The sequence below is a fragment of the Dermacentor albipictus genome, chromosome 5 (assembly GCF_038994185.2).
Source record: "Dermacentor albipictus isolate Rhodes 1998 colony chromosome 5, USDA_Dalb.pri_finalv2, whole genome shotgun sequence".
In the NCBI taxonomy this organism is placed as follows: Eukaryota; Metazoa; Arthropoda; class Arachnida; order Ixodida; family Ixodidae; genus Dermacentor; species Dermacentor albipictus.
The window spans coordinates 144,986,446-145,014,235 of NC_091825.1; the positions used below are offsets into that span (position 1 = coordinate 144,986,446).

The 27,790-nt window shown below is 42.5% G+C and overlaps 2 protein-coding genes across 4 annotated transcripts in view; one reads left to right on the forward strand and one right to left on the reverse strand.

Annotated features, from left to right (window-relative positions):
* The window catches only part of cher (filamin protein cher), a 202,612-nt gene extending 201,189 nt beyond the window's left edge, over positions 1-1,423 (forward strand). For all 3 annotated transcript variants that reach the window (XM_065437646.2, XM_065437644.2, XM_065437645.2), the window contains one exon: positions 1-1,423. In XM_065437646.2, the coding sequence (XP_065293718.1) occupies positions 1-188 (188 nt within the window). In that variant the 3' untranslated portion in view covers positions 189-1,423.
* Positions 1,162-27,263, reverse strand: alpha-Man-Ia (alpha-Mannosidase class I a). The gene is made up of 10 exons (XM_065437656.2): positions 26,314-27,263; positions 19,096-19,314; positions 17,938-18,018; positions 17,143-17,237; positions 15,627-15,844; positions 13,369-13,484; positions 9,684-9,792; positions 8,235-8,354; positions 6,632-6,804; positions 1,162-3,867 (listed from the first exon to the last, which is right to left on the reverse strand). The coding sequence occupies exons 1-10, from the start codon at positions 26,848-26,850 to the stop codon at positions 3,628-3,630; spliced, it is 1,908 nt and encodes a 635-aa protein (XP_065293728.1). The 5' UTR covers positions 26,851-27,263; the 3' UTR covers positions 1,162-3,627.
* Between the last annotated feature and the right edge of the window lie 527 nt (positions 27,264-27,790).

A 27,790-nucleotide genomic window follows, 5' to 3' on the forward strand; every position in this document is an offset into this window, starting at 1 on the left:
GCAACAATCTAATCTATGCCAGTGTGTACGGACCCAAGGGACCCTGCGATGAAGTGTTCGTCAAGCACCTGGGCCGTAACCTGTACCAGGTCAACTACGTGGTCAAGGACCGCGGCGACCACATTGTGATCATCAAGTGGGGCGACGACCACATCCCGGGTAGCCCTTTCAAGGTTGAAGTGGTCTAGACTTCAACTTTCAAATGCCTGCTGCTTGCTTGGCCCTCCCTGGTCGCCACAACCGCCGAGCACACACAGCCCACGAGTGCCTTTGCAGTGACATCACGATGGCGGCGCGCATCTGCATCGACGCAGCGATCTTGAATGCACTCCAGTGAGCCCGCCTGGATCTTCCCTATGCAATACTACACAACCAAAGAGATATGGCGCACATATACAAACGAGGACGCACACTGCGCCACCAGCCGTACAGCTTGACAACCGCTGCCTCACATGCAAGGATTCATTCAAGAAGGCCACCGTCTGCAACAAAACTCTGCCAGTCATACCTCACAATGAGACAATACTGCGCAACACCTAGAAATTATTTATTAATTTTCTTATTTTATCGATTATTAATTTTTAACTATGCAACACGCAATCTGACACTTCCCTGCCGCTGGCCTTCATTCTAGACCGCTGCTGCGACAACGCGAGAACTGCACCAAGAAATCCCAGTGACTGTGTTTCCGGCATCATGCAAAACAGTGACGTCATGTGCAAGGCGCCTCCATAAGGAGGCATCGCCAGCGGCTGTGCCCACTGCCAATGTGCTCCCCGCAGCCGCCCAGAACGACCGTTGCCATACTCTACCGTAATAGCCTTTTCCTCTGCAAGTGTACATTTAAGAGTGTTGACCATTAAAGAAGTGATGTGATGAAATCGCAGTGGCCAGTTTCGCTAGCACCTCCCGTCACAACTCCGAAACTGTGTACTGTGCCACAGGTACCATGAGGGCAACCTCTGTAGAAGCTCAACTAGGAAATGACACAGTGTGATGTTATCTAGGTTCTGCACACATTTTTTTACCCCCATAGCAACGCTGCTACCCCAGTAAACTTGTTTGTTTCCTCCCCGTTATGCTACCACTGTGTTCGTACAAACTACGACCAAACACAAATGCACCGCCAGTCAATGTAGGACACTGCAATATTCCACAAACTCCACAAGAAAGAAAAACTTTAATAATATGATAACCAAGCTCATCAAACAAACTCTAGCATGTTGGAAAACATTTGTTACATCACAATAGTGATAAAATGTACTATGCCCTTCAGATCTATCTACACATGGTTATAAATTGTCCCTTTGCTACACTATACTAGATGCCTCTCTTCAGCCATTTCTTTCCTCTGTGTGGTGCGACATATTGAACTTCCTTATTTCTTTTTTACAGAAGTCTGAATAAAACTTTCAATACTACAGCCTGGTTACAAGATACATTCATGCAATTTATGCCTAGAAGAACAATCACAAGTCCTTACAGTATTTTTCTGCTACAACAGAAAGCTATTGCTATTCTTCACAAACTACAAGTGCATTCTTTGTCTCTGGGTGATGCGTCGTCAATTCACTAAGTGAGCAAATTGCCAGGGGTGTTTTCACACCATCTACGTAGAAATCATGGTGCCCAGTAAAACTTTAAAAAGATATTAAAGTACACACTTTGCAAAGAGATATTGTGAGCGTCTGAATGCGATGTCAGTGGCACAGAACCACCAGTTTCATGAACCAGAGCTAGCAGAATGCTGGTTCATTCAAAGCCTTTGCGCCAAGACTGCTCGCAGCATTCGGTGAGTACACAACAGATCACTGCAACATCATGAATTCAGTGCTGAAGTCATTAGTGCACACTCAAAGACAGCAAAGAGTTTTGTAGGAAAAGGTTTCAACACAGTTCAGCTCCATAACAAACAAATCTGTAGCCCTGTAGTTCTCAAGAGAGTAATGCTTGACAACAGAGTGCTACCGCGTCGAGTACAAAAGAACTGTTTCTAAGTTCATCACGTTTTTTTGTCAGAGTACAACAACATCGGAAACGCATCATCACACATGACTCTGAACAGACGTATACAAGCGTTTTGCAATGTGCAGAAGTGGTTGTAGAAAGATAACTAATACTTTCCATATAACGTTTCCAAAGTGCTTGAGTGGTTCCATCACTGAAGTGGTCAAGCCACCGTGCACTAGGCTTCATATACCTCCTTTGCCCTAGGTCTTGCAAGTTGCACTTTGCTGTAGTGCAACCCCAGATGGCACGTATGCTTCGTTGATTATGTGTAGAAAGCCTACCTAATGTCTAAGTCAGTAATATTGTTTCTATGCCTCTGCTAGGACTCGGGACAGAGAGCTTAAATAAGAAATGACCTAATGTGCATAGCTCTCATCCAAAAATTCAAATTGCTATATGTAAGAAAATAAAAACCCTAACTTACACAAATTCAGTGAGCTACCATGTTTTGGGATGCTTGAACAACAAATGTGTGAGCAAAACGAAAATACTGCAATAAGGGGGCAAAGAAAATGTAAACATTTGATTTGCTGTTTATGACAAGCTGCAGCATGAAAATGACAACGGGTAATGCAACAAGCACGATCATATGGGACAAAAAAAAAAAAACTGCAGCTCGAACATGTGAGATTAGTAGCAAACGCTGCATTCCTGAGTGTAGTGATGTTTATTTTCATTTGCTTTAAGTGGATGCAGCAGTAGCCTGGGCCAGCAGGTTGTAAGTATATGTACAGCACTTGTAATCTGTGCTATCTTGCACAAAGAGCCATAGGACTGACTGCTGCCATCTAAAGCAGTGCGACAGAAATATCTGCCGTTTCCCGAATCTTTAAAATACTTGCTGATTGCCGAGCCTGGAACTGCAGCGAAGCACATAGTTATGGAAAAAAAAAAAAATATATATATATATATCACTCATCACACTTGCCTTCTACCAAAAAAAATAAAAATAGATAAAAAACACTCACACCTTTTCACCCTGTGCACAAAATCTATGGTCTCATATTATATTAACTAAACAGCTCTGAAAATCGTGATCAGAAATGATGAAAAAAAAATGGAAGGAAATAGGGGGAACCTCTAGAAATATCACTGGGGAATGTCGCAGCACCACGGCAGTGATTCAGCGACATGCTGAAGAAAGCACATGAGTTCATGTGTCAGACACATCGCTGTGAAAAAAGGCCAAAGGAAAAAATAACGCAGAAGGCCCCCCAAAGCAACAACTAGTGTTCATTGCAACTCTCCCAAATAGAAGACGATGGCAACGTTCCAACCACATTGCAGCCATGTGCGAAAGCAGATACACACTCACTGTGGCGTTGACTGGCTACATCCCATGAGAAACTGTCCAGCCATCACAGTTTCTCCTGCTCAGCCTGTTCACCTTCACTCACCCATCTGCGGTCCGTCCGTCAAGATCACGCAGAAGGTGACTCACGTCGGCTCCACTGTCATTGCTGTTTTCCTAGTCTATGGTTCAGTCACTAGATGGTCATGTGGTCCAGCCGTCGCTGGCACGGCCCAGACGATGGTGGACTTATGCACTCTGATCGGAGGTTGGACACCGGAGGGCGGAAGAACGGCTGTGGAGTGATGGGTAGTTGATGCGCCCAATCACCTGATGCTCGGCCTGTAAGATGGGTTCCGGTTCTTGATGGGTAGTGGATGTGCCTCTGTGTTCAGAACCCACTGGTCTAGTGGGAGCACTGAGTCGTCTGAGAAGAGCAGGTAGAGGTACTTGAGCGTTTCCGCAAGAAAAAAGCTTTGTTGGACATCGTCCTTTGGACCGTCTGTCTGGTAAACGTTCTTCAGCCCAGTGTAGCCACCGTCCACACGGCAGTGCTTCTCCAGAGCCTGGCATGGACGAAGAAAATGCTGTTCATACCACACACCTTCTCACATGAAAAAAAAAAGAATAACGACTTGGTGTTCCTCACAGACTATCAATCTGTATGCAAACTTTAAGTGCAGGCTTCACTGGCAAGCAGAAACTGACACACAACACTCAGCTTACACTTTGAAATATTAGTCCCTGCTTCTTTTCAAGAAAAAACAAAAGGAGTAATACCAGGGCGCTAGCACAAGCCACCACAATGAATACTGAATACTCTGGGGCAAAAAACAACGATTCAGTGTCTTTCCAAATCTCAGAAGCATTAGACCCCTTTATGATCTGCGCAAGGGCCCGGCTTCAAGCTAATATTTGCACATCTATTTGCTATAGTAAAGCAGCATGCACATATTTAAGCCATTAGTCCTGCATGTGTTTCTATTTCCTATGCTCTAAGAGGCACAACAGTGTCAAGCTTAAAGACCAGAAATATTTTACTTCTCAAGAAAGCAGATGCCCTTTGAGGTTTGATAACATGCAAAGGAGCAATGGCAAAACAGAGTGCTTTCCAGTACAAAAGGATATTGATAATTTATTATGATGCCTAGAGTGATGTCAATGTTTCCTGCAGTCTACCGTGCACTCTATCTCTCCCATCATAATGAATCCAAGGATCTTATTGCAAAAGGTAATCGGGCAACAAATGATTTGGATGACACCAGTGGCATAGCCAAAAATTTTTTCGAAGGGGGCGCACCCACTTAAACGGGGAGGGCGAGGGGGTCAGAGATGGGGCTGCGCAGGCTGCATACTACAGTAAAACCCTGTTAATGCGACCCTCACTAATTCAGAAAATCTGATAATTCAGACACATTCTTTGGTCCCGGCAGGTGTATGCATTATTTAATGCAATGAAACTCTCGTCGATTCAGACGTATTTGGCTGCACATCGTTTAATTGGGACAACTCGGAGCTCGGCGAGCAGGATGCGCCGCAAATGTGCAACGCAAAAGAGCAAAAATGGTGTTCACCAAACAAAGCGGTGGAGTTCGCATCACTGCAGTCATCAGAGGAAATCTTACACAATTGACAGCAATGCCAGAATGCTTCGTGCCTGTTTGTGCCTTTAAAGCATTTATTCTTGCATTTACCGCTGTGCAGAGCACTGCGCTGCCTGCGTGCCTTCATGACTGCGCAGTCGCCATCCATGATCGCATTGATAGCAGCTGCAGTTTCATCCGCAGTGGTTGCAGCAGTAGTTTCACTTTGACTCAGTGCATGCTTCGGCTGCATGCCTTCATGACTGTGCAGTCACCATCCACGACTGCGTCGATAGCGGCTTCGGTTTCTTTCGCAGCCTTTACAGCAAATAGTAGTTTCGTTTTGACTTCAGAACCGCGCCTTCAGAACCGCAAGGTCGCCTTCTATGATCGCATCGACAATAGCCACAGTCTCATCTGCAGCGGTTGCAGCAAACAGTAGTTTCCTTTTCACTCAGTGCAAAGCTGTAGAGGTTGAAGAGCATCATTTACATCGCGATGGGGGGCGACACTAGCAAAAAAATAATCAAGATACTATGCACACGGTAGTGAAAATGTGTCAGTGAACATGCACGCCGTGGCCACAGTGTGAAGGAAGTCACGAGGCCTTCGCCGCTGCGAGTGCTAATCAGTCATGAGATGACGAGACCTGCAGCTTCCACACTGCTTTTGTGCTAAATAGGAACAGAATTTGCTGATTCATTCAGTAAAATAAAACCGTGTTCACGTAGTAAGCATTTCTTTATTGTTTTCTTGATTCCCTTGATAATTCAACACTCAGTTAATTCAGACATTCTTTTCAGTCCCGTGAAATCCGAAGTAACAAGGTTTTTTTTGTAACGCAGAAATTTCGGGTAAGGGTGAGGAATGTTCCTTCAAAAATAAGTATTTTGAAGGAAGCTCCTTAAAAAGATAAGTATTTTACTGGCTAAGCTACCGGCAACAAGCTTAGTCACGTTTTTAGCCTTCCAGAGAATTGTATCTGTTGCAGGACGAACTATAGAAATGGCAAGTCTAGGCATGGGTCACCATTCCATTTGTGTCTGTTGTGTCACTCAATAAATATGGAATATCAAATGCACAGCGGACAGTATAGAGAACGATATGTTATGGTCCATATAGCGCAATAAAGTGCTGTCTGAGAGCGGTGACGATGGACATTAGGGGTAAACAAATTTGCATTGTAGGAAGGTAAACTTCACTGGCTTTATATATATATATATATATATATATATATATATATATATATATATATATATATATATATTGCATTGCCAGAATCATGCATGCATGCAACATTCTTCTTAGGAAATTTGGTGCACATTAGATTTATACTTTGTTTAAAAGATTTAAAGTAATTCTAATAACAAAGTCATTAGGAAATCTCCAATGTCATTTTTACTTAAGTTTTCTCATTTCAACCCATAAAATGCGGATGTACATTAGACTTAAGCGAGTGTTAGAATAGGGCGTAGACTGACAACTGAAGCAGCAGTGTGTTTTGGTTTTTTTTCTCACTCTATGTTAACTCAGACTGCCACATAATTAATTGATAATTAATTAATTTTGCCGATCCCATCAAGATTGATTCATCAGAAGATGACTGCACATATTTAGGTGAGCTGGTATATATGTATAAAAGGAGTAACAAATGCCCTTTTCGTATGTTTGCAATACTGTGTGCTTTGTCCTTTGTTACCAAAAGCACTTTAGAGCCCACACACTCAACAACACACAGAAGACCTACCTGAACAGCTTCCCAGCCCCAATCACGATACTTTTGGTCCTTGGTGATCCTCCACAGGTAGAAGTAGGACTCAATCACTTCTGGGCGTAGAATGTAGTACTTCTCATTCTGCTTAGTGGCTCTGGCCTCCAACTGCTCTGTGAAACGGAAGGACTCTGGGCCCAACTTGGTCGCTGCATCAACATGGGCAAATTTTTTTTAGAAAAAGACATTTTCTATTTCGTCAGTAGTAGCACTCGCCGCCACCAGAGTAGTTGTCACAAAAAGAGAACCACTGCACAACCACACAGGCTGCCACTGTCCTCAAAGATTGATTGCGTGCATTGTTACGTTGTCAACCATTACCATCCAATGCTGCAGTTATCTTGGAATCACCATTTTGAGATATTAATACAGAGGTTCCCCCACATATGTACATATCAGGACAGTTGTGCAGATGCAACAGAGGCTGCAGGAATGCGGTGACTCATCATTACATTGAACATAATATATAGGATGAAACTATCCCAAAGGAAAGACTAAGTACAAAGACGTTACACATACCACCCAGAATGCGCAGGAAGCAAAAACAAGGACTATGTTAGTGATGCACACTCAAGATCATGGAACACCCATGTTGAATCCGTTACATTACTAATGTCTGCTGCCGCCCCAACAAGGACAATACTGCAATGTCAAATTGTCCACAGTGATAGCACAGCATATTCAAGCGGTGCTACTAAGGGAAAATGTTTGCAACGGCAGCACAGTGACTGCACGTTGATAGCACCCATCAACTATAGGTGAAACAATTACCTAATTCACCTCAAGCCTGCCTTTATTTAGAGCACAGCTGAGAATGTCGCAGCAGATATGTAAATCATAAAAATTTTTATCAAAAGTTACTGAGGCTGCCTACATCTAGAATAAGGCAAGTAGGCTGGGAGCTTATCTTGAGGCAATTATCACGAGACCCCATTCTTTTACCGACTGTCATAGAATATCAACATATCTTTGTCACTGAAAGCAGCCCAAAACACAATGTACCAGGACAGTTGTGCCAAACTTCCGACAAAAATGTGTTTGTGAAAGTGTTAAATGCATCAAAAGTGCCCTTATGAGCACTCGATTAGCAAGACTTCTACATAAACATACTCTGCATAAAGAACTCAACAATTAAAATTTTTTGGAAGGAAAGTTTAAAAAAAAAAAGCACTATGGTAACAAGCACGCTTGACAATGCATAAAAAATGCAACTTCGCATAATGCCTATGACTGAAATTCATTTTGAGCATATCAAATTAATTGAAAGATCTGCCAGAAACTTGGATCCTTCAGTGCTCACAAAACGTACTCAAGTTCTTTGTTGATGAACATGTTGGTATGACATCAAGAACACACACAAATAATAAAATGTTCAAATGTGCAAAACGTCCTGAACCATCACACGAATTGGACAGGATAAGTGTGTGCACGCCTGAATGAAACCAGCAACAACCAGTGCACATAAGCCTAACACACCAGAAGGCCAAGCACAATCAAGCAATAGGTGGTGTCAGCTTTTCTTATAAATGTACCTTCAATATTAAAGCAAACATCACATATTCAGAATAGGTAAACTTACGCGTCCTGTCGTAGGACTCATGACAAGTGTTGGTGATGTTCTTTGCTACATCCATGAAGTGGTCCTTGGTAACCGATGGGTCCTCCCCAAGTGTTTGGGAAATGAGAGCGTAGAAGCCACCTAAACAGGAGACAAGTGATCACAGAGTTCCAGTCAAACATTCAACCCTCTAGTACAAATGGTTCTAAATTTCTTTTTATTTCATAGCTTTTTTCATGTCAGGGAAAACAGTACGACAAGTTCACAATACTAACTAGAATTCAGATAGATCAGGAACAAAGTTAGTGATGAAATGTACTTGCTTTTTCTACTTCTCACTTTTGCCCCGCCTATACCTTTATCATGTTTGCATTACTGCAAAAGGCACCCTCTCTTTATTAGAGTGTCACAAGTGTTGAAGCAACTTGGAAAGATGGGCCTGCTGATAAAATTGTATGCAATGCATGTGACACATCCCACAAATGCCGCAATAACCAGAAGTTGTTCTAGAATGTATGATCATGCCTTATAACTAAAGACTATTTGTAAGTTACCATATTCAAGTTGATGCCATGTTTAATTTAGTGCCACACCAGAATGGTTCAACTCACTTTTTACACATGGAGTGAAGAAATTGGGCAGCCCTCAATACAACGAACAGGAATTTAACATACAGTTGCAGACAACCATGTGCTGAATCTGGAACTTTGCCAGCAATGGTTAATTATAACAATCGGCATCTGCAGTTATGCTAAAAACAAGAATACAATATTTGAAATAATGCTGGTTACAGCGAAACAAATATTTTTCACATGCTGATCAAAACGTATTCTGGAAGCAAAAATGTCAAATCGTCAGCAAGAGCAACTTGAAACGGCAGTCTGCCACATGTCTTGAAAAATCTGACACACACACAACTGCACATATTGGAAGCACACACGCATTTCGTGCCAACAGCATTACTTAACTGGGCCCAATGTCGATCAGCCAACATGTCAATCCTATGTGTTCACATTGGTGACTCGCTCACCATTGCCATCACTTTGCATCACAGACTTGCACATTAACAGCAGCACAAAGTGCACCACCATAATTTAGCATAGTTCACATGCCACATTTCCCGCTAGCCTGTCAGTGAATTGTGGTACTAATCATGCTTGCAGCTCTTTCATACAGGCTCCACAACAAATTCGTTTCCATTGGTATCAGTGTGCACATTTACAGAAAACATAGGACAGATATGACACTTTCAAGCTCTTTCTAAGCTCTTTCATACAGGCTCCACAACAAATTCGTTTCCATTGGTATCAGTGTGCACATCTACAGAAAACATAGGACAGATATGACTTTATTTTAACAACATTTGCCCGTATACAGTGTATTGCTGTTGACGATAACAATATGGAACTTTTGAGACTAATCAACACAGGAAGCGAAACAAAAGGTCTCAAGGAAGATGCAGAGACGCACCTGCAAAGCAGGCCAGATGGTCCATTTTTGGCTCCACTCGGTCATACTTGATCTCAGCTAGGTAGAGGAAACCACTCCTAGACTGCAGCAACATCTTTGACTCGATGGCCTACACACAAGCAAACAAAGACAAGGAGTGAGCACAATGCCTTTCAATTATTATATTTCCGTGGAAATTTTTTAAAGGGACCTAACAATAACAGAGATGCAAAGAGTACAACACTTACTTTCCCATTCCTCCTCAACATGTTCCTTCTCTCTAAGCGTCACAGATAGCTATGCACTGCCTATTGATCCTTGCCTTTTCTTTCTGTGGTGCACTTAAGATAACCCTTCAAGGCTAACACCTGACAAAGGTGCTCAAGAGTTACAAAAGAGCAGTGACAGAGAGAGAGAGAGAGGGTATAACCATTCAAGAGTCTGGTTAGCTACCCTACACTGGGGGAAGGGAGGAGGAGAGAAGGGAGATAGAGAGCATATACAGACATGCACAGACAGTCACCGAGTCAAAGCCACTCATGCAAACCAGACATTCTGAGAAAGCACAAAAGTGCCTTCACTGCCTTCTGAGCCGATGATCGGTGGGGAAGGTGCTCTAGTACTGTCTGTTCACTCAGAGGACAATCGTCTAGTTTCCTGAATGCGTTAAACAAAGATTGCCCTCGTGCTTTAAATTGAGGACAGTGGCATGATAAGTGACAATGACAGGATGGGCAGGAAGGGCAGGACGTGTTAACAACTGCCATTTCCCTATATGTTTGTATATTGAACGGGTGTGAGTAATTCATCATAATGAACAATTGCCCAAAGGCTAACGTCTACAGGCTGTAGCATGGGTCAATGCTGTCTCTCTCTTATATGCCTCCAAAGCCATACAAGAGAGAGAGAGAGAGAGTGATATTTTTATGCGAGTCTATGGCTTCCCTGCTGTATGCAGTGAAAGATTATTTGGCTCGCATATTCACAGCACCATTATCTATAGATCAGGAAAGAAAATCTGACCATGTTCAAAAATAGCTTCATCATCCCTTTCAAGTATGGGCACAGGGATAGTTAACAGTAATCAAGACGTCTTTCAGGACTTGAATTCTGAGTAACTGGACAACCCTGTAAACTGGGCCCCTCCATCTCCTACTTTTTCTTCATCAATGAAACCCAACCATACTCCATTTCAAACATTGCAGGCAACATAGTGAAGCCTACAAAAACAGTCAAAAATGATGACAGGTTTATACAGCACTCGTCCAACTTCTGTGTTCCACCAAATATTGGTTTTCTTTCATTACGAAATCACACGAAAAAAGTATTCACACAATCTCTATAGCTCCACCGGTTTCATGGTGAAGTGGTTCACATCTGTGAGGCCCTCTATGTGACAGCTTCTTCACCAGTATGACCTCAATGAATAACATTAATGTAATGTCAAATCTACTTTGAATCTACTACAATAATTATGAAAGTAACTCTTTCACAGTTATTATCCTTCAAGTAAGTGACATGCTATTATTTAGTTGCAAATGGTGGCTATGTGCTGCGAATTTGGTTACAATATTGTAATGCTGTGTATGTTCCATTTCAAAGTTGTTTTGGTCTACTGCGTTTTTCATGCGACATTTTTAAACGTTACTACTAAGCATATGGTGCATGTGTTACATTTTCACATCCTTTTGCTTCTGATACAAGACCCACTGTTTTCCTTGACACAGTCACCACACTTGCACCATTCTTTTGACAGTGCATTAATCCCACTATCATCTTGTGCCTCCACGTATCCCTTATGGCACATATACAGTCTATGCTCATTACAATGTACCCACATACAACCGACTTTTCTGTATAACGAAACATATTTCTGCCTTAGTTTAGTCTAACTATTTTATTACTACAATGAAGTTCGCTTTTAACGGACCACGCTAAAACAGACTATCGGCTACAGCGGACGAAATTATCAGCAATCTTTTTCAAAATCTAGCATATAAAATGTACTTTTGCCATGTCAACACGGGCTGACAACCGACTTGCGAGGGTCAGCTGATGATCGTGGCTCGATATTATATTACGCGCGCGAGGGAGGAAGGTGTGGCGGGAACGCACCGTCTTCTTTTGCGCGTGAGGCACAGGCAAGGGGGAGGCGAGAGAGAAGGGGTTCTACTCCGGCGACTGCTGCTTACGGTGCGGCTGCTGCTTGCCGCGCCATATCTTGAAACCGATCTGCAATGTTGAAAAATGTGCGCACCGTATCTTGAAAGCAATCTGCGATGTTGATAAAGTGCACGCCCGCGTGGGCCTCATCTTCAAGTCGATGTGCGATGTGGACAAAGTGCGCCCAGTGCCGGTAGCTTTGTATGCGCTGTGCTTTCGCCGTTTAGTTCGTGTTGAAGCGAGAGACAGCATGAAGGTCAATTCACTTACTACTGCTGCAGCGCTTATCTTGCTTAATTTGCTATCGCAATCGATGCTTTGCCTTTACGGCGAAACTGCGACTCCTTTTTTTTTTTTGCTTTGGACGTATGTTACTCACTCTTTGCAATAACGTTGTTAGACATTGCAACGAAAGTTTCGGAAGTGAGGCGCTTCGGATATTACAGACTTCGCATAAAGCGGGCACTTTTTGTCGGATTTCAGGGTCCATTGTAACGAGAGTCAACTGTATTCAACAGCAGCTAATCCAAAATTCAGCCACCAGAGCTGATTACATGCAGCAGCTGACTAGAGGCCAGTTCCTAAATTATGTGATCAAAAATGCACCTTGACTGAAAGCTCCTCCTCGAGCGCAGCAAGTCCACGGTGATGCTGTCATATTAAGACTTAACCAGTATGCACTAATGATGCTTGTCAGAAAGAGACTGCAGTGATGAGGAGTTGCTTAAGTAAGATCTCGGTACTCTAATGCCTCCGAATAGGCACTGTAAGTGTCTGGTTACAAAATTGTAGCTTATGAAACAGCCAAAGAGCATCATGCAAGCACAGTTATTACTTTGGTGAAGAAGCATATTCCGATAAAGCTAGAACACCTCTCCACAGAGTCTAACTAAAATTGGACATGAGAAATTTAAAGCATGCGGCACACATTTATGAAGCCCTCTATATCCTCCCGAGTTCCGAGGTGTATTAAAGTTCACAGATTTTCGCGAGCTTTTCAGAAATTGATGTTTACGTTACAGAGACGAAAAGTGAATTTTAGTATTTCACTATTATCAGCTGTTTTAGCACAGCATGATGTCCAATATATTGGACACTGGAACTCCACCCGGTCATTTTTGGGGTAGTGGGTATACAGTAGCAAAGGGCCAATTTAATATTAAAAATGGCTTCAAAAGTGCGAAATATGTTTATTAATATAAATTTTATCACAGAAAAAGAACGAGTGATAAAGCATGAGAAATAGAACTTGCTTTGTTGGCGGTCGCTACAGAAAGCCAAGCTGCGGAATGCCGCCATTGCAAACACCCCTGGTGGCCAAACTACTACTAAAGCATTTTCAACAAAACTTCATAGGTGGTGCTAGTAGGTGTCTAAAATGTTGGACAATTCGGTTTTACAGGCCAAAACATGCTGCAGCCTGGGTAGCGGCGGAGTATTTGATGTCCAATATATTGGACAAATGCCCCATAGGCGGAACTCAGAAGGATATGGTACCTTTGCTACAAAAACTGCCACCGACATATGAATTGGTTGTGCCAACCTTGACGGCATCCAAGAGTAATCGCTTGGCCTGTACGTCTTCACCATCAGACTGGATCCACGCCTTCAGGAGGTACTCGTAAAAGCTGTCTCCCAGGGCTCCCATAGACATGTGGTCTGTAGAAAGCAATGCAGGGACAGTTTGCCATAATGTCCTGACTTCTTGTCCAATGTCCCTAATGGCCTTAATAAATCTTAATTATACCAAAAAGCTGGGGCAGGCAATGCCTGTGTGTGCAAGCAGAAAAGTTCATGAGTGTGGTGAGGAGAAATGTCAAGTCACTAATCCACCACTAAGCAATGCCAATGATCACTAATCAAGAAACTTCAAAAATGTTTGCCAGTGATGTCCCAAAAACTTGCATTTCAGTATTTGTCACCCCATGATGGCCATTATGTGAGATTCACTACTTAAATAAAAAGTGATACAGGTAATTTCAGTACTCTGTCAGTTTTTAAGCACTCCAAATGCAGAAATGCCAGCTGCACACAGTTGACTGCTTGGTTTAATGATGGGTTTAACTGATGGTATGGCAGTGTTCCGAGAGACATTGAAGAAAGATTCCAAGAACATTTTCACATGCTGGTATTAGTTAATGTGCACTAAAACTTCAATACAACAGCTTTCTTTTTTTTTTGCATTTTGTCCCCATTGGTGTCCCACCACTGCAGCCAGGAATCATGTAGCCCCGTGCCCAGCTGCTGAAAGCCATTACTTCTTGTTCAACAGCTGCATCTTATTTTGCATCACCAGAAAACAAACAAAAAGTTTATTCTTATGTATCTGCATTTATGTGGTGCATTTACAGCTACAATGGCTTGGAAGAAAACATTTTCTCACACTTTGCCTCTCTGTAGTGCACTCTAAAAAATATTCTGAGACTTGTCTTCCAACAACAACAGTTATAAATCTTGCATACACGCCCTTTATGTAATGCTCTGTGCTTGCTACTTCCAGTCATGAATACCCCATCACACTGAAACGTATGCAAGATAGATGATGGCTATTGTTTCAGGACATGAAAAGCAGTGCCAAGAGTGAAAATATTTTTTATGAGTGTGCTTAGGTTCTTGCATGGTCAAGGAAGAAACTAGGCCCATTTCCATTAATGAAACATTTTCGCTATTGCCCACATTTTTGCCAAGTGGTCAAACTTCCTATCAGTGTCAACCCAGGACAGGGTTGATCTTAGAAAAAAGATTATGTAGATCCCACGCACTGTGAAAATGCTGTGGACTCTCTTTAAACGGAACCTTAAGGGACCAGTGAAACTGGTTCCGTTTGTCAGGAGTTCCATTTACTGAGAGACAAAGCTGAATACAATTGCATGAACACAAGACCAACCGACCATGACAATGGTGTTCCGTTTAAGTGATTTCCATTTATCGAGATTCCACTGTAGATGTAAGCGAAGCTTTCTGGGCTGGTTGCATTGATCGACGATAATTAGCAGTGATGTTGGCGGCGAAAGCTTAACTTCTTCAACGTTTAGTCTAGCATGCGTTTGCTATTTCGCCCCTGTCAAAATGCGGATGGCGCGGTCAAGATCAAATCCGCGACCTCGATCAATGCCACAGCCGCAAAGCTACCGTGATGGGCACAGAAGTGTTGATTTGACGAGCAACCGCTTCCGTAGTGTAGCCTAGACCTTGCAGTGCACTTTAATTAATGCGGCTCTGCTTCTGCACACCCTGCGTAAGTCGTCCCCTTGACATATTTTCGTGATGTTTATTTTTCAGAAATACCAGAAACATACTGTATCGTACCTTGAACTTAAGTTTATCCAGTTTCCCCGCAACCACTGTTGTGTCTATAATAATAGTGTTTCCTTGCCTTCTCATGTCACCTTTTCCCCCTCCCCACCTTGTATAGGAACTGCCTCTTATCCCCCTTCCTATCTACAGTTCTACCTATGTTCCCTCTGGGCTCGCACGTTAGTAGAAAGGTAAGCGCTGCAGTTTCTGCAATGCTTTTGAGGGGGGGTGCAATGTGAAGATGCCCAGCGAACTCCAGAGGGCATTGTGCACATTCAACACGGTGGGGTACAAATGAGTTTCACGCGTAGCCTTTCCTTTCTGCCTCACTCTTGTCATGTATACACACACTCTGAACCACCCCCGAAGCAGTGTGTCAGACAGCAGCAGCAGTAGCGGGAAAGTCGAAGGAAGAGGCAAAGAGAGCTTCGCTTTAAAATAAAAAACAATAAAACAAATTACACAGCACCCAACAGAAATATCAAGAAGGGTGAAACAACTCACGCTGTCCCCAGCGTCCTGTCTTGGGGTTGATGTAGTTGGGGTAGAGGCCCTTGGGCTTGTCCAGGTCGGCCAAAACCTGTCGCACTTTGTCCACTTTCTCGCGGTAGATTGGGTTGCCCGTGATGTCACTAAGGTAGGAGAACTCTAGGTGCATGGTGCCCAGCTCAGCCAGAATAGAGCCACCACTTGAGGCCCAAGCATAGTTCTTGCTTACACCCCTGGAACATGGCACGTGCAGAGTTCTTGAACCAATCTCACGTGTTATGTGCTACTATTGCATTGACCCCATTTGTTAAAATATTTGCTGTTTCATATATAGCAGGCAATACTAGAGGCTTCTCTCACTGGCAACGTTTGTATACAAGAAATAGTGCATCACATGTGAAAGAAAGACACAGGTATGTGTCATCTTATAAGAAGCCAACAAACAAAGACACAAAGGGCAACACAGGGGAAATTACTTGTACTTAATAAGTGAATTAAGGAAATGATAAATTAATGGAAATGAAAGTGAATGAAAAAACAACTTGTCGCAGGTGGGGAACGATCCCACATCTTTGCAATACGTGTGTAACGCTCTACCAATTGAGCTACTGCGGTGCCGCTTTCCCATCCACATTCTGGGGTATTTATGTGTTACTACGAGAACTAAACCTGGGAGTGTTAGCCAGCACCACGACTCACAAACCTTGGCGGCGGATGTGGAACATCTTTTCTTCCACAGGCGTCACGAGTATGTGATATTTTTGGGTGAAGGTAAGTGGTCAATAATACCACACATGCTACCTAAAGGCATCAATGCTGCCGGATTCGAGACCCTCGTTATGTAGTGAACGAGAATAAAGGGACCCGAATAAAGTGGCCCGATTACGGTACATTAGCGTGACGTCAGGGATTCCAAAGTATGTTTTCGCATTTAGGCCACGTTGGCTGAATAAAGGTTGCTGAAACTTGCCATGTTTAATATTTGGTTCCTTTAGAACACATTGTAATCAATCTGTACCGCTATATATATTTAGTAAGCCCCAGAAAATGCCAAAATTCCATAAAAATCCATGACGTCACAGCCACCAGGTGCAGGAACTTAAGTAGGCTTTGCCACCCGTATTTCGTTCTTGCGCTTTTTCTGGCTTACCAAACGTCTTATCGTTGTAAGAGTGGTGTTTTTGGTGTTCTAGGACGGTAATTTACTGATGCAGAAGAAATCATTTTTCCCTTTAGTGTCCCTTTAAATGCAGTGCAAAAGTGCTAACATGCTTAGGTGGGCAAGATTTGCAATTAAACACTGACTTGAAATAAAGAATTTTCTTTTTATTTCTCCATGCATCAGTATTGAGACCTTGTGTTGTGCCTGGGCACATAAAATAAACACTGATGGATTGACTGATCAGCATGAATTGCTGCTGTCAAAGAAGAGAAGGCAACAACTTCCTTGCAAGCTTTTGCACACCAAAAGTATCTGGCTTGAAGGTTCATGGCCACATAAACGATTAATGGATGACAAAATTAAACTTACGTCTTGATGTTGATGAGGGCATGGGGTATACCCTTTGGTGTGTTGAAGGCTGGAAGCAACAGATGGGCAATTTCCTCAGCCTTGTCCTTGAACATCTGCGCAGGGCATAAAAAGTAGCTGAATTGAAATTAATACTGAAGTTATACGAGTCGTAACCAGAATATGATTATGAGGCATGCTACAGTGTGGCAATGTGGATTAATTTTGACCAGGCGTGGTTCTTTAACGGGCACTTAAATTTAAGCAAACGAGCGTTATTGCATTTCTCCTGCATCAAAATGCGGCCGCCACAAACGTGATCCAATACATGACCTCTAGCTCAGCAGCACAGCACCTAATTACTGAGCTACTGTGGTGGGTGAAAAAGGAGCTCAGAGACTCAAATGTCCCCTGCAGAAAAACATGGCACACAAACATACACTAAGTGACATTCAATATAATTGAAGTAACCATGAAGCTTTGATTTGCATGTCTCGCAACAAATTTTTCCTTTTTATTATTGCCTAACACTTTCTCTGCTTTTTCCCTCCACGTGTTATATCTACTGTTCTACATGCAATCTCACAGCTTATACCATTCCTGCAGCCTGGCCTCTCAAACTCAATGCACTCGATGTACAATAATAGTGCATGACAAAAAAAAAAAGTTTTCTAGTTGGCCTCATAATTATCAACTTGCACTGAATTCTAGTTCATATTATATGCAGATTTTTATAGCAATTGGTGCCTTTTATGGTGTTACGTTTACTAACAAGTCAAAAAGCATATCTCATTACAAAAATAAAAACTCACTTACATTGTCCCCAGTCAAGGCGTAGCACGACAGCAGGCCACCTACAAAGCGAATGTTGGTCTCGAAGACAGAGATGTCCGAACTCTGCATGTAAAAGTAAAATGTTATTTGATACCGCAAGGCTGATTCTCTTCCCCTTTTTCCTCCCGCTACTTTCATTATATGTTTATAACTCGCCCCCCCTTTAAACACTTATATTTTATAATTATTATTTATTTGTGCTCTTTACTCCCCAGCCATATCCTTCCCTACTTAGGGTAATGAGCCATCCTGTCAATAAATTATCAACCATAGAGACTTCCGTAAGGGGTGCACTTTTCTTTAACAATTTTGACGAGGTGCGGCATGGTACCGAACTTCTAGTCAAAATGGAGTCGGTGCAGATTGTGCGCACCTCAGCTCCATTGCATCAAGGTCAATGCGCAGCTCTCGCTATTTGGTACAGGCCTGTGGAAGTCAGCAGCGATTGAAAAAATCAGGGCACCGAACGTGATTGTTTCTCCATAGGAAATTTCTTTTTACCAATTTTGGGCTGCCAAGTTGGGGGTGCAGCACGCACACAGATGTGGCCCTCACCATATGGCATTATTCATGCATTCATGTTAGACAAGTGCAGGCACTGACATTGCTTGTTTCCCTGGCCAAACCATGCCTTTAATACCTGTCATATCTCCATCCCTGTGAAACATAACATTTTATATTGTTCATTTAGGGCAGTTCGACAAATTTTTGCATTTGACCAATGCCAAAGACTGACATGCTGCTTGAAGATGCTCTGTCATTCCTGTAAGTGTGTTTGTTGCTGCTGGATTTATTACTTCTTTTGTTGTTGTTGTTTTTAACCTCATCTTTGTGTACACTCCCCTCAAGCGTTCTCTCTATGCAAGTTTACATTTGTTTCATACTTCTGATGCCATGAGAGTAGCCGAGTGGAGGGTTCCAGTTTCATTTCAACCATCTGGGATTCTGGCGTCCAAAGCACACAACACAAGCATTTTTTTTTATTCCATCCGCTTCAAAATGTGGCCACATGGTTGGGAATTAAATCCGACATGTCATGCTATGCGGTGAACACCATGACCAGCAATCCACAGGTCTGAGTATGTGAAATACTGAAAGAAAAGTTCTGCACCAGACAAAAAAGAAACAAAAGGCACGTACCACGTCATTGAGACTGAGGTTCTCTGCCACCCAATTTCGAGCGCGCTGGAATTCCTCGGCCATGCCCATGAGATAGAGGGTGTCCATGCCATCCACGATGGTGGCTCCCATGGCAGTCTTGCCAAAGATGCCCGCTGAGTGGCCCTTTTTGGACACGGGCCGCAGTTCATTCTCGCCCCAGGCATAGCGCTCATAATTGTCCCACGCGTGCTTCATCATCTGCAAAAGCAACACATGCGTGCCCTATATTTCCTCGATTCTAAGCACCTTGATTTATTTCAAAGCCCATAATCTTCAAAGTATGAGGCAAAGTAAAGAGTGTATGTAGACTCAACCCAAAGTAAGGTACGTTACCAATCGCAAACAAGACATCACAGTTTCTTTTTGATGAAACTGGAAAATCTTTGAACTCCTCAGAGTTTACAAAACAGAGGCCCGCTAACCAAAACAAGCCTGTAAACAAATGCAAAAGCCAGAATGGCGAAGTACGGCAAACCTGAAAGGTTAACGCAAGATTGAAAGATCAGAGACAATAAAGGGGTCTGAAAACATGCAAAATATGACAGAAATATATTTCTAGTCACAGATGACTACACACAGTAGTAGTGAAGACAGTTTAAAACATCACAGCTTGAGAATAGGGCCAACATCAATCATGACTTACTTGGCAGTGATGAAATGGTAGGAGTCAAAAGTGCACCATTGCCACCAAAACATAATAATAAAAAGGTGCCTGTGTAAGTGAACATTAAATAATTCAGATAAAGCTATTTATAACAGGTACTGCAGTGAAGAAAAGTGTTCAATAAGAAAGTTAGAAAGCACCTCAGAAACAACTAAGGGCTGTAGTTACTGGTTGCTGTGATGATGCACAACCGCTCATGCAACCACTGCACATGGTTGAAGCACACACACATTTTAATTGAATAGTTTGCACAACAGTATCAGTTAGTGTTACACATATGGCACACATAAGCAAGAAGCTTTCTTCCTTTTTCACAGTATTTTTCAGTTTGTTCAGAGCATGAAAAAGGAAGTGCTGTATTTAACCCCTTCAGTGCCTTAGATGAGCTGGATTCGTCCACAGGCTCCTGGTAGAAACGACCAAAAATGAGCTCAGCTTATCAGCTGTACCTTGAATTTTCGAGCAATGCCATGGATGAGCCTAGCCAAACACCTAAGAGAAAATTGTCACTGCTATCGAATTCAATTAATTATAAAGCTTGCCCTTTTGGATCCTGGAAATTATTAGTAATTTATTTACATTACCATTTGCAAAGTAATAGTGAGCCTGCCCTATACATGTGTGATGTGTCAGTTTCTTTCTTTTCTTTTTCTTTTAGAGGTCGATTCTAAAAAATTTTGTGCACTCTGTATAGCATGCAAATTCATACCTGCATAAATATGGATGCTTTTGCAGTTGTCTATCAGCTCATGTCATGCATACTGCTGTGGACTGGCTAGATGCCTGCAAATTGGCTAACAACTTAAGGGTTCTTTCATTAGCAACTACCCTGACAATTGTAATGAAGCTTTTCTGTATTTATATACTGTCAACTAACTTCTTTTAGGCAGTTGACCACATGCAAGAAGCATGGGTACATTTGCTCGAAATATACTGTACATTGCACAAATTATGAACTTTTTCAGCTGAGCAGCTGGTTCATTGTTGCTTAAATTCCACATAGAAGTTGAATTTCAATGAGAAATATGTTCAATAATAAAGTTGGATGCAGTAACCCGCCTTTTTCATCCTGAATAAATCATAAGCACGTGCTCTGTGCAGCGAAGTAAGACAAAAAGAAAATTAAACCTTATCTGCAAAATATTGGAGCTGCTTGGTCGAAATAAAAACGTTGTCACAAAATTAACTGCGCACGCCTTGTCATAGAGGCATGCCACATAAAAAAGCATGTTTGCTTTAGTAGGCCTTGATTTGCCCTCCATGAAAAAATTTTTTCTTTCTTTTCTCCTGCATTTTTTTCCAGCTCAGAGAATGCATGTGTGGTTTCCTGTGCTATACCAGCTGCTGTTCTTCCAAAATAAATTTGAGTTGCGAGTCAATGTTGTCTGCGTCGTCTTTCCCTGTCCCTTGTCGTTTGCACTTTTTACTTTTCTGTAAAGGTTTACCAATTCACTTGGCTAGCAATTCTACTGCACCAAAAGAACAGTGCAATATAACAGCCTGAAGAGTGAAACAAATTTGCATCCCATCATTACCATTACAGGTGCTACACCTTCCTAAAATAAATGACACCACTGTTGCTCTCACCAAGAAAACAATTTCTTTTTCTTCCTGGTACAGCGTTGCCCCAGACGGTCATTCATTGGCAAGGATTTATCCAATCAAAGAAGTCTGCTATTAAATGTTAAACAAAATTGGTGTTAAACAAAATCCACTGCAAAGCTAGACTTCTGTGTCAAAGTATAGCTACAAAAGCCATTTATATACTGGGCTCTCTACCGACTCAACACACAGTACAAGTGGTCCCTGCAATTCTTTTCGTAAGTCCGTAACCTTGTGCAGACATTAACTCAGCCATGTCTTTGCACTTAAAATTTTGCATGCTCCTTCCCTTCCACTTAAGTAAATTGATCCAATTTGGCTCAATGAAGAGCATCAAGTTCAATTAGAAAGATTGCCTTGTAGCAGGAGCTCAAGATTAGCTTGGTGAACTTGACCTTGCCCAAGGATAAGGCTGCCAGGTCCAGCTGCCAGAAAATAAGCATGAAAAATAGAATGTGCACAGAATACTGCAGAGACTCCTGTTTCTAATCAAGACACAACCTGGATCAAACTATGAAATGCCTTCAAAACACTGCGGAACTGCAAATGAACTAAATACCCAAAATAAAATGGCAAAATACACGGTCAGAAACAACAACCCAGTATGCAATACCTAGACACCACTAGCCAAAAGCTTCATGGAGAACAAATTAGAGCATCTCCATTAGTGTGTCGTGGCAGAAGCAAGCACTGTGCTATTGCAGGCCTGTTGCAACAACCATCTGCTAGGGGCAAGCAAGGTATAATAAGTACAGAGCATTTCAATTTAAAGAAACACTAAAGAGAAAAATAGGCTGAGCTGTATTATAAAATTAATTTTCTACAATAACAAAAATGTCACTTTTACTGTGACAGGAGGCTTGATTAACAAACAAAAAAGAAGAAGATGCAAGAAATACCAGTTTCACCATAACTGCAATGCAATGAATTCGATAGCAACATGTTAGAATATTACACGAAGTGTAAGACCTGTAGCCATAGTGGCAATAGGAATTGAAGTAAATGTAAGCCGACTAAGTAAAAACAAGCTGTTGTGCTAAGGGTCCTCTGTTTGAATCCTGCCATAAGACAATTTTATTTATGTTTATTAATTAAAGCCAACGTCTTTCTTAGTGACTTTACCTCTTTCCTGGGCCGATCCCGGTGGTAGCACATAGACATGCCATTAAAATAACATCATTTTCAAGTTTAAGCTCTGTTACTGTTTTGCACTTTTAATTTTAGTCTCAGATTTAAGATAAAAGGCATGCACTCTCAGTATCACATTCCATCAAATTTGTTTGTGGGCTGCCGTTCTCAAAATTCTGAGGAATAATTTTGTCAAGTACATAAGATCAGGCATGAGCAACTTTCATGATAGAATGCTGTGGCAATGTAAACCGCTTATACCGCATGTCATTTAGCATAGCATGGCATACAGCATACATGCACCCAGACACTGCCTAGACAGGTGAAGGAGAGAGAGATTCAGAAAAAACAACATTTTGTTCTTAAGGTTGTGTCTGTCCAATTCTCAATGTCTTTTAACCATGTTGGCACTGTCCAAATAAATGTTCAGCCAACAAAGTCATAACACATGTAACATCACTGACCTAATGCACTAAGCAAGTTACAAGTAAGTTGATGTAACAATGTCGAACCAAGTCAAATACCTGCATGGCACAGAGAAGCCAAAATGGTTATGTTTTAACAAGATGGGTGACAACTTTTCCCTTTCATGATACTTCCTCCACATTGCGGTATTCCGCAGGAGTGATTTACCATATTCTCTGTCCCTGTGCTTCGAGTTGTCGATTAATTGACCCTCGCACTGCGATCTGCTAGCCTCCTGGTCAGCTCAGATGGCAGAGCGACTGCCCCGGAAAGGTGTTGGCCCCAGGTTTGAAACCTGTACTAGGACGAATTTTCCCTCAACTGCAAAGAGTTCTTTCTGAGCAACCCAAATGTGTTTCCTTTGTAGTTTCGCAGGACCTTTGGACAGATGACAATTTTTTCTCTTTCAAGATGGCAAGCTTCCACACCACACGGTTCTTGAAATATTATTAAAGGAACCCTAAATAGAAACAGTAAACCAATTCGTACCAATAACATATTATTCAAAACTCTATTTTTGTTGTACTGTGTTGATCATTAGAAAAGAAAGAAAGTCAAAGTTCCAGTTTATCAATTTCGTTCCGAAATGATTGTGCCGGAGCATCAGTATTATATACCAGATTTCAAAGCAGATTTTTACTTCAATCTTGACTGTCCCTTTAAAGAAAGCCTCACGAGCAAACAGAAACCAAATCATAAAAAAAAGGTCAGTCACTGGCTATAGCGAGCATAAGTTCCTATGCACATATCTTTGTTGTATTTGGAGAAGCAGGAAACAATAAAAATAAGCCCATACCAAAGTAAAAAACTCACTTAAAATAATTTGCTTAGTGGTGACGTACCTACAAAAAAACTACATATCTCAAATTTAAGTTACGTGCTGTGCCTTGTAGTCTTAAATGTTGTGTGTTACTGCTACAATGGCAGAAATGACTAGCAAGATGCGTTAATTTGCCTAAGCATGTGGGCACGACTATGACAAAGGCATCATATGGCAGAGGCAGCTGACAACGTAAAGATGCTGGGATACTCAACGTGTCCTTAATTCAAAAGGAAATAACAGATGTTTCCACAGCTGCACACCGTATAAAGCGACGTGGCTTGCCGCATGCCCAATTCGCAAGGCACGCTTTGCACAGCTGGAAGTGCACTGATTTGACGTCAAAACATTATTAAAATGTTACAAAACATAGAATGACAATAAGAGACTGCAAACAGGAAAGACACATGGCTGCCTGCTAAGGAATTCTTGAGGGCAGGCAAGAACAAAAAAAACTACCTGTAACATTTTGCTTCGTGAGCTCAGCTGTCTTGGCAATCGATCAGTACACATTCTAACGAAATAGAAAAAGAAGTAACACACGGTACATTGGCTTACACAAAAACTGTGATTCCTTTAGAATAACAAAAATAAACAATACTTTTACCAAACATGGTGCATAAGGAATGTGAAGCTTACTTACTTTTGCTTATGAAAGCATGCGCACTCGTTATTCGTTCAGTCAGGTACATTATAAGAATAAAAAAATACTTCTCTTTGCAACTGAGATGCCTAAGTATAACAATTCCATATTTAGGCACTGCTTTATCAATTATATCTGCACCTCTCATCTACCTGCAAAATTGCACCAATGTGTTCTGGTTTAGGCTCATCCCTGACAATCACAGGGCAAGACCATGATAAAAATATGCAAGTATATTGTTTATTTACACTTCCTGATACAGATAAAATCAGTTAGAAGCCCGCTACTACTGTTTCTAATGTTTTGCTACTGTTCTCATTAGTGGTTATAGAGCAAAATGAATATAGCTATTACCATATGTCCTGTCTTTTCTAAGCTATTGATAATGACAAAAGCATACAAAACATGGGACGGACACCATAATGGTAGGGAACATAGCTGGGCCTTTTCCAAAGCTAACCATCTATGCAAACATTGAGCCATCGTGTCAGTGAACATTGAGTTTTGCATATGCGCATGTGTTATTACTGTCCTCATTATTTGTGTGGTATAATGTTAAAAAAAAATTGACACCAAGACCTTATGTTACAACAGGCTTCCATTTCGCTGTCCTCCACGCCAACAAATTTGGCATAAATTTCTAAACTTCATAAACAAAAGTGTAGTGCAATTTGGCCACGGAAGCATCTTTAGAATACAACTGTTTCTCTGGAGCATTACAAGAAACTTTCCTTTGTCCTTATTCTAACGCTATTTTGCAAATCAATAGTTTCTCATATTCCCCTGTCATTAATTAAATGCACATAACACTTGAAAAGTTAATTATAGTTACTGCTGACCTTTTCCCCATCAGGAATTCAAAAGCCTACCATATCTATTCCTTAAAAAGAAGATTGTAAAGACATTACAAGGTTCTACATAAGGAACTTAGCTCTGCTGCAGAAAAATTACATTCACTTTGTGGGTAATGCAATCCATTATTAATTGGCTCTACATAAATAAGTGAAATCAAGCATTCTTATTTACTTAAGAGCATGACATTACACTGGTTATGTAACAAAAAGGAATTCAAACCTATGCTATCTTCAGAAGTTTACTACTATCTAAGCCCAATAAGAAGTTCTGCTGAAGGCATCCCAGCACCAACATATGGAGACCACTACAGAAAGACTAACATTCATAGCACAGTTTGTCCACTATGTTTTGAGATTACCCACATCACTTTTGTGTTCGTACTGAATGCTGCTTGAAGCAAACTGCACGTGCACATATGAATGTTGTTCTGGAACATTGAGATTTGTTTAGCACACCACTCTTTTTAATGACTAGCTCTTACTCTGCCCAATGTCGGACCCCTGCTATTATTTTAAGAAAAATAAAGAAGTACTGCGAGCAATGTGAACACCCCCCTTTTTTCTCTCTCTCTCTCTCTCTAAGCACAAGTAAAACATTTGGCACAGAACTGAACATAGCGACATCACGATCGCGACGAACTCACAAACAATCGCGGTGGCGTGAAAAATTGTGGGTCAAGTTGACAAATCTCGGAGCCACGGCAGTGGACAAGAAAAGAGGATACGAGCTGCTAAACTGCGCGAAATGCAAGATTACATTTTGCAGCTGTCTTCCTTCTCAGCAAGACGGGATGTAGTACACATACCACGCCGCGGTGTTGAAATCGCTGATAAGAGCACTGCTGGCCCAGTGGGACGAAATCTGAAGGCCAACGATGCGTTATGACCAAATCGCGTACGGCGCTAAGTTTTCCCTCTTCAGAGCGATGTGCGCCGGCAGCGAATGCCACGACGATCGGGCAAACGCATACACGCATTATATTCACAGGCTGCTGGATGACCTACCAAGTTGTATGCTCACCTCTCTAACTTTTTGTCTTCTTTCGCGGTTCTCCGCCTCTCTCTGTGCGTCAGGAACATGCGAAACCTGGGGCGCTTTAGCGTCGACAGCGGGGAGACCCGGGCTCTGTGGAGGCCGGGCTGCAGTCGACGGTAGTTTAGACGGAGACGCAGGCCTGGCTGCTTCGGGCCTGGCGACCTGCATAGGGAGGCCCTGACCGAGGTCCTGAATGATTTTCTCCTGGAGCTTGTTTCGGTCCTCGGCCCTATGCGGGTCTTCCTCGTCGGCGACAATACCGTTGTGACGGGGAACGTTGTCTTCGATCACTTGCGGCGGGGGTAGCAGCAGGTCCGGCCCAGCATTTTTGATATGGCGATAGGCGTTGGACGCGCGCAGTTCAGGCAGGTAAAACACGGCCCCGATGCACACCATCAGGAAGGTGGCCAGCACCAACACGACAATGTATTTCTCCCGCACCCGCAAAGTCCTACGAGCTGATCCGCCGGGCGCCACGCTAATGTACTTGAAGTATGTGGGGAGAACGCCGACAGATGCCATGATCTGGCCTTCCTTCGGTGGCTGGGAACCGCCGGGACACGGCCGCAAAGGCCGCTCGCCTTGATACCGATGATGAGGAACTCCTACTCAATCGCTCCCCGTCGTCTCATGACGTAGCCCAGCCCCAAAGCCGCACGGCAGCTGCGGCATCCAGCCAAAGCGGAAGCAGCGACAGCGGCTGCTGCGACTAATGGACTAGAACGAGGAGTCCTAAACTGGACTCGAGGCGAGCAGCTGATTTTGACGGTGCGCGATTACCGAACGTCCCCATTCCAAGTAAGCGAGACGCTGAAGACACACATTAATTCCAGACTAGCCGGACAACTCTTCGGTAAGGCATCGCGTCATAGAGTAAAACCAGTGCGGCAGTGCCTCACAGGCACAGCGCGACATGAAAGTTCAAATAGGTGGCGCCCTCACGCGACACTTCCGCAAAGCGGCGGCATGTGCAAAATGCGCGGAACGCGCGGTTGCTATCTGTGAAGAATGCGCATAGAGGCGCAGAGTGTCCGTTCTCTTGTTTGTATGAGTGTTTTGAAGAGAAGTAAGAATTATTGCTGCTCATAAGTGAGAAAAATTGAAGATGCTGTTCAACACTCGTGATTTTCTGGCAGCTGGCCTACAACGTATGCCTACCGATGTCGGCCTCGAATTTGCGCTCGTTCCTTTGTACACCAGAGAATATAAAGCGCTCACCCCACCCCATTATTTCTATTTACAGCGAAGCTAATATTGGTTTTACATACGGTGGAGAATGTTTTTACCAGCGAAGCGTAGTATTCAGGTAAAAGTGCAAATTTTGCGATGAGGCAGCAAATTTGGTCCTATGGTGTACGTGGACAAGTCCGACTTTTGTACGACAGATCGTGCACTCTAGAATTCTGGGAGCCGGCCCAGAACCCAACGTCCAGCAGGACATCAGCGCTCAAGCCCTTGCTGC

Coding starts and splice junctions, on each gene's coding strand:
- alpha-Man-Ia (XM_065437656.2), bottom strand. CDS start 26,850: ATGGCATCTGTCGGCGTTCTCCCCACATACTTCAAGTACATTAGCGTG. Junction 18,019..19,095: donor ACCTCAGTCTCAATGACGTG/GTACGTGCCTTT, acceptor TTTTACATGCAG/AGTTCGGACATCTCTGTCTT. Junction 9,793..13,368: donor TACTCTTGGATGCCGTCAAG/GTTGGCACAACC, acceptor GCTTGTGTGTAG/GCCATCGAGTCAAAGATGTT.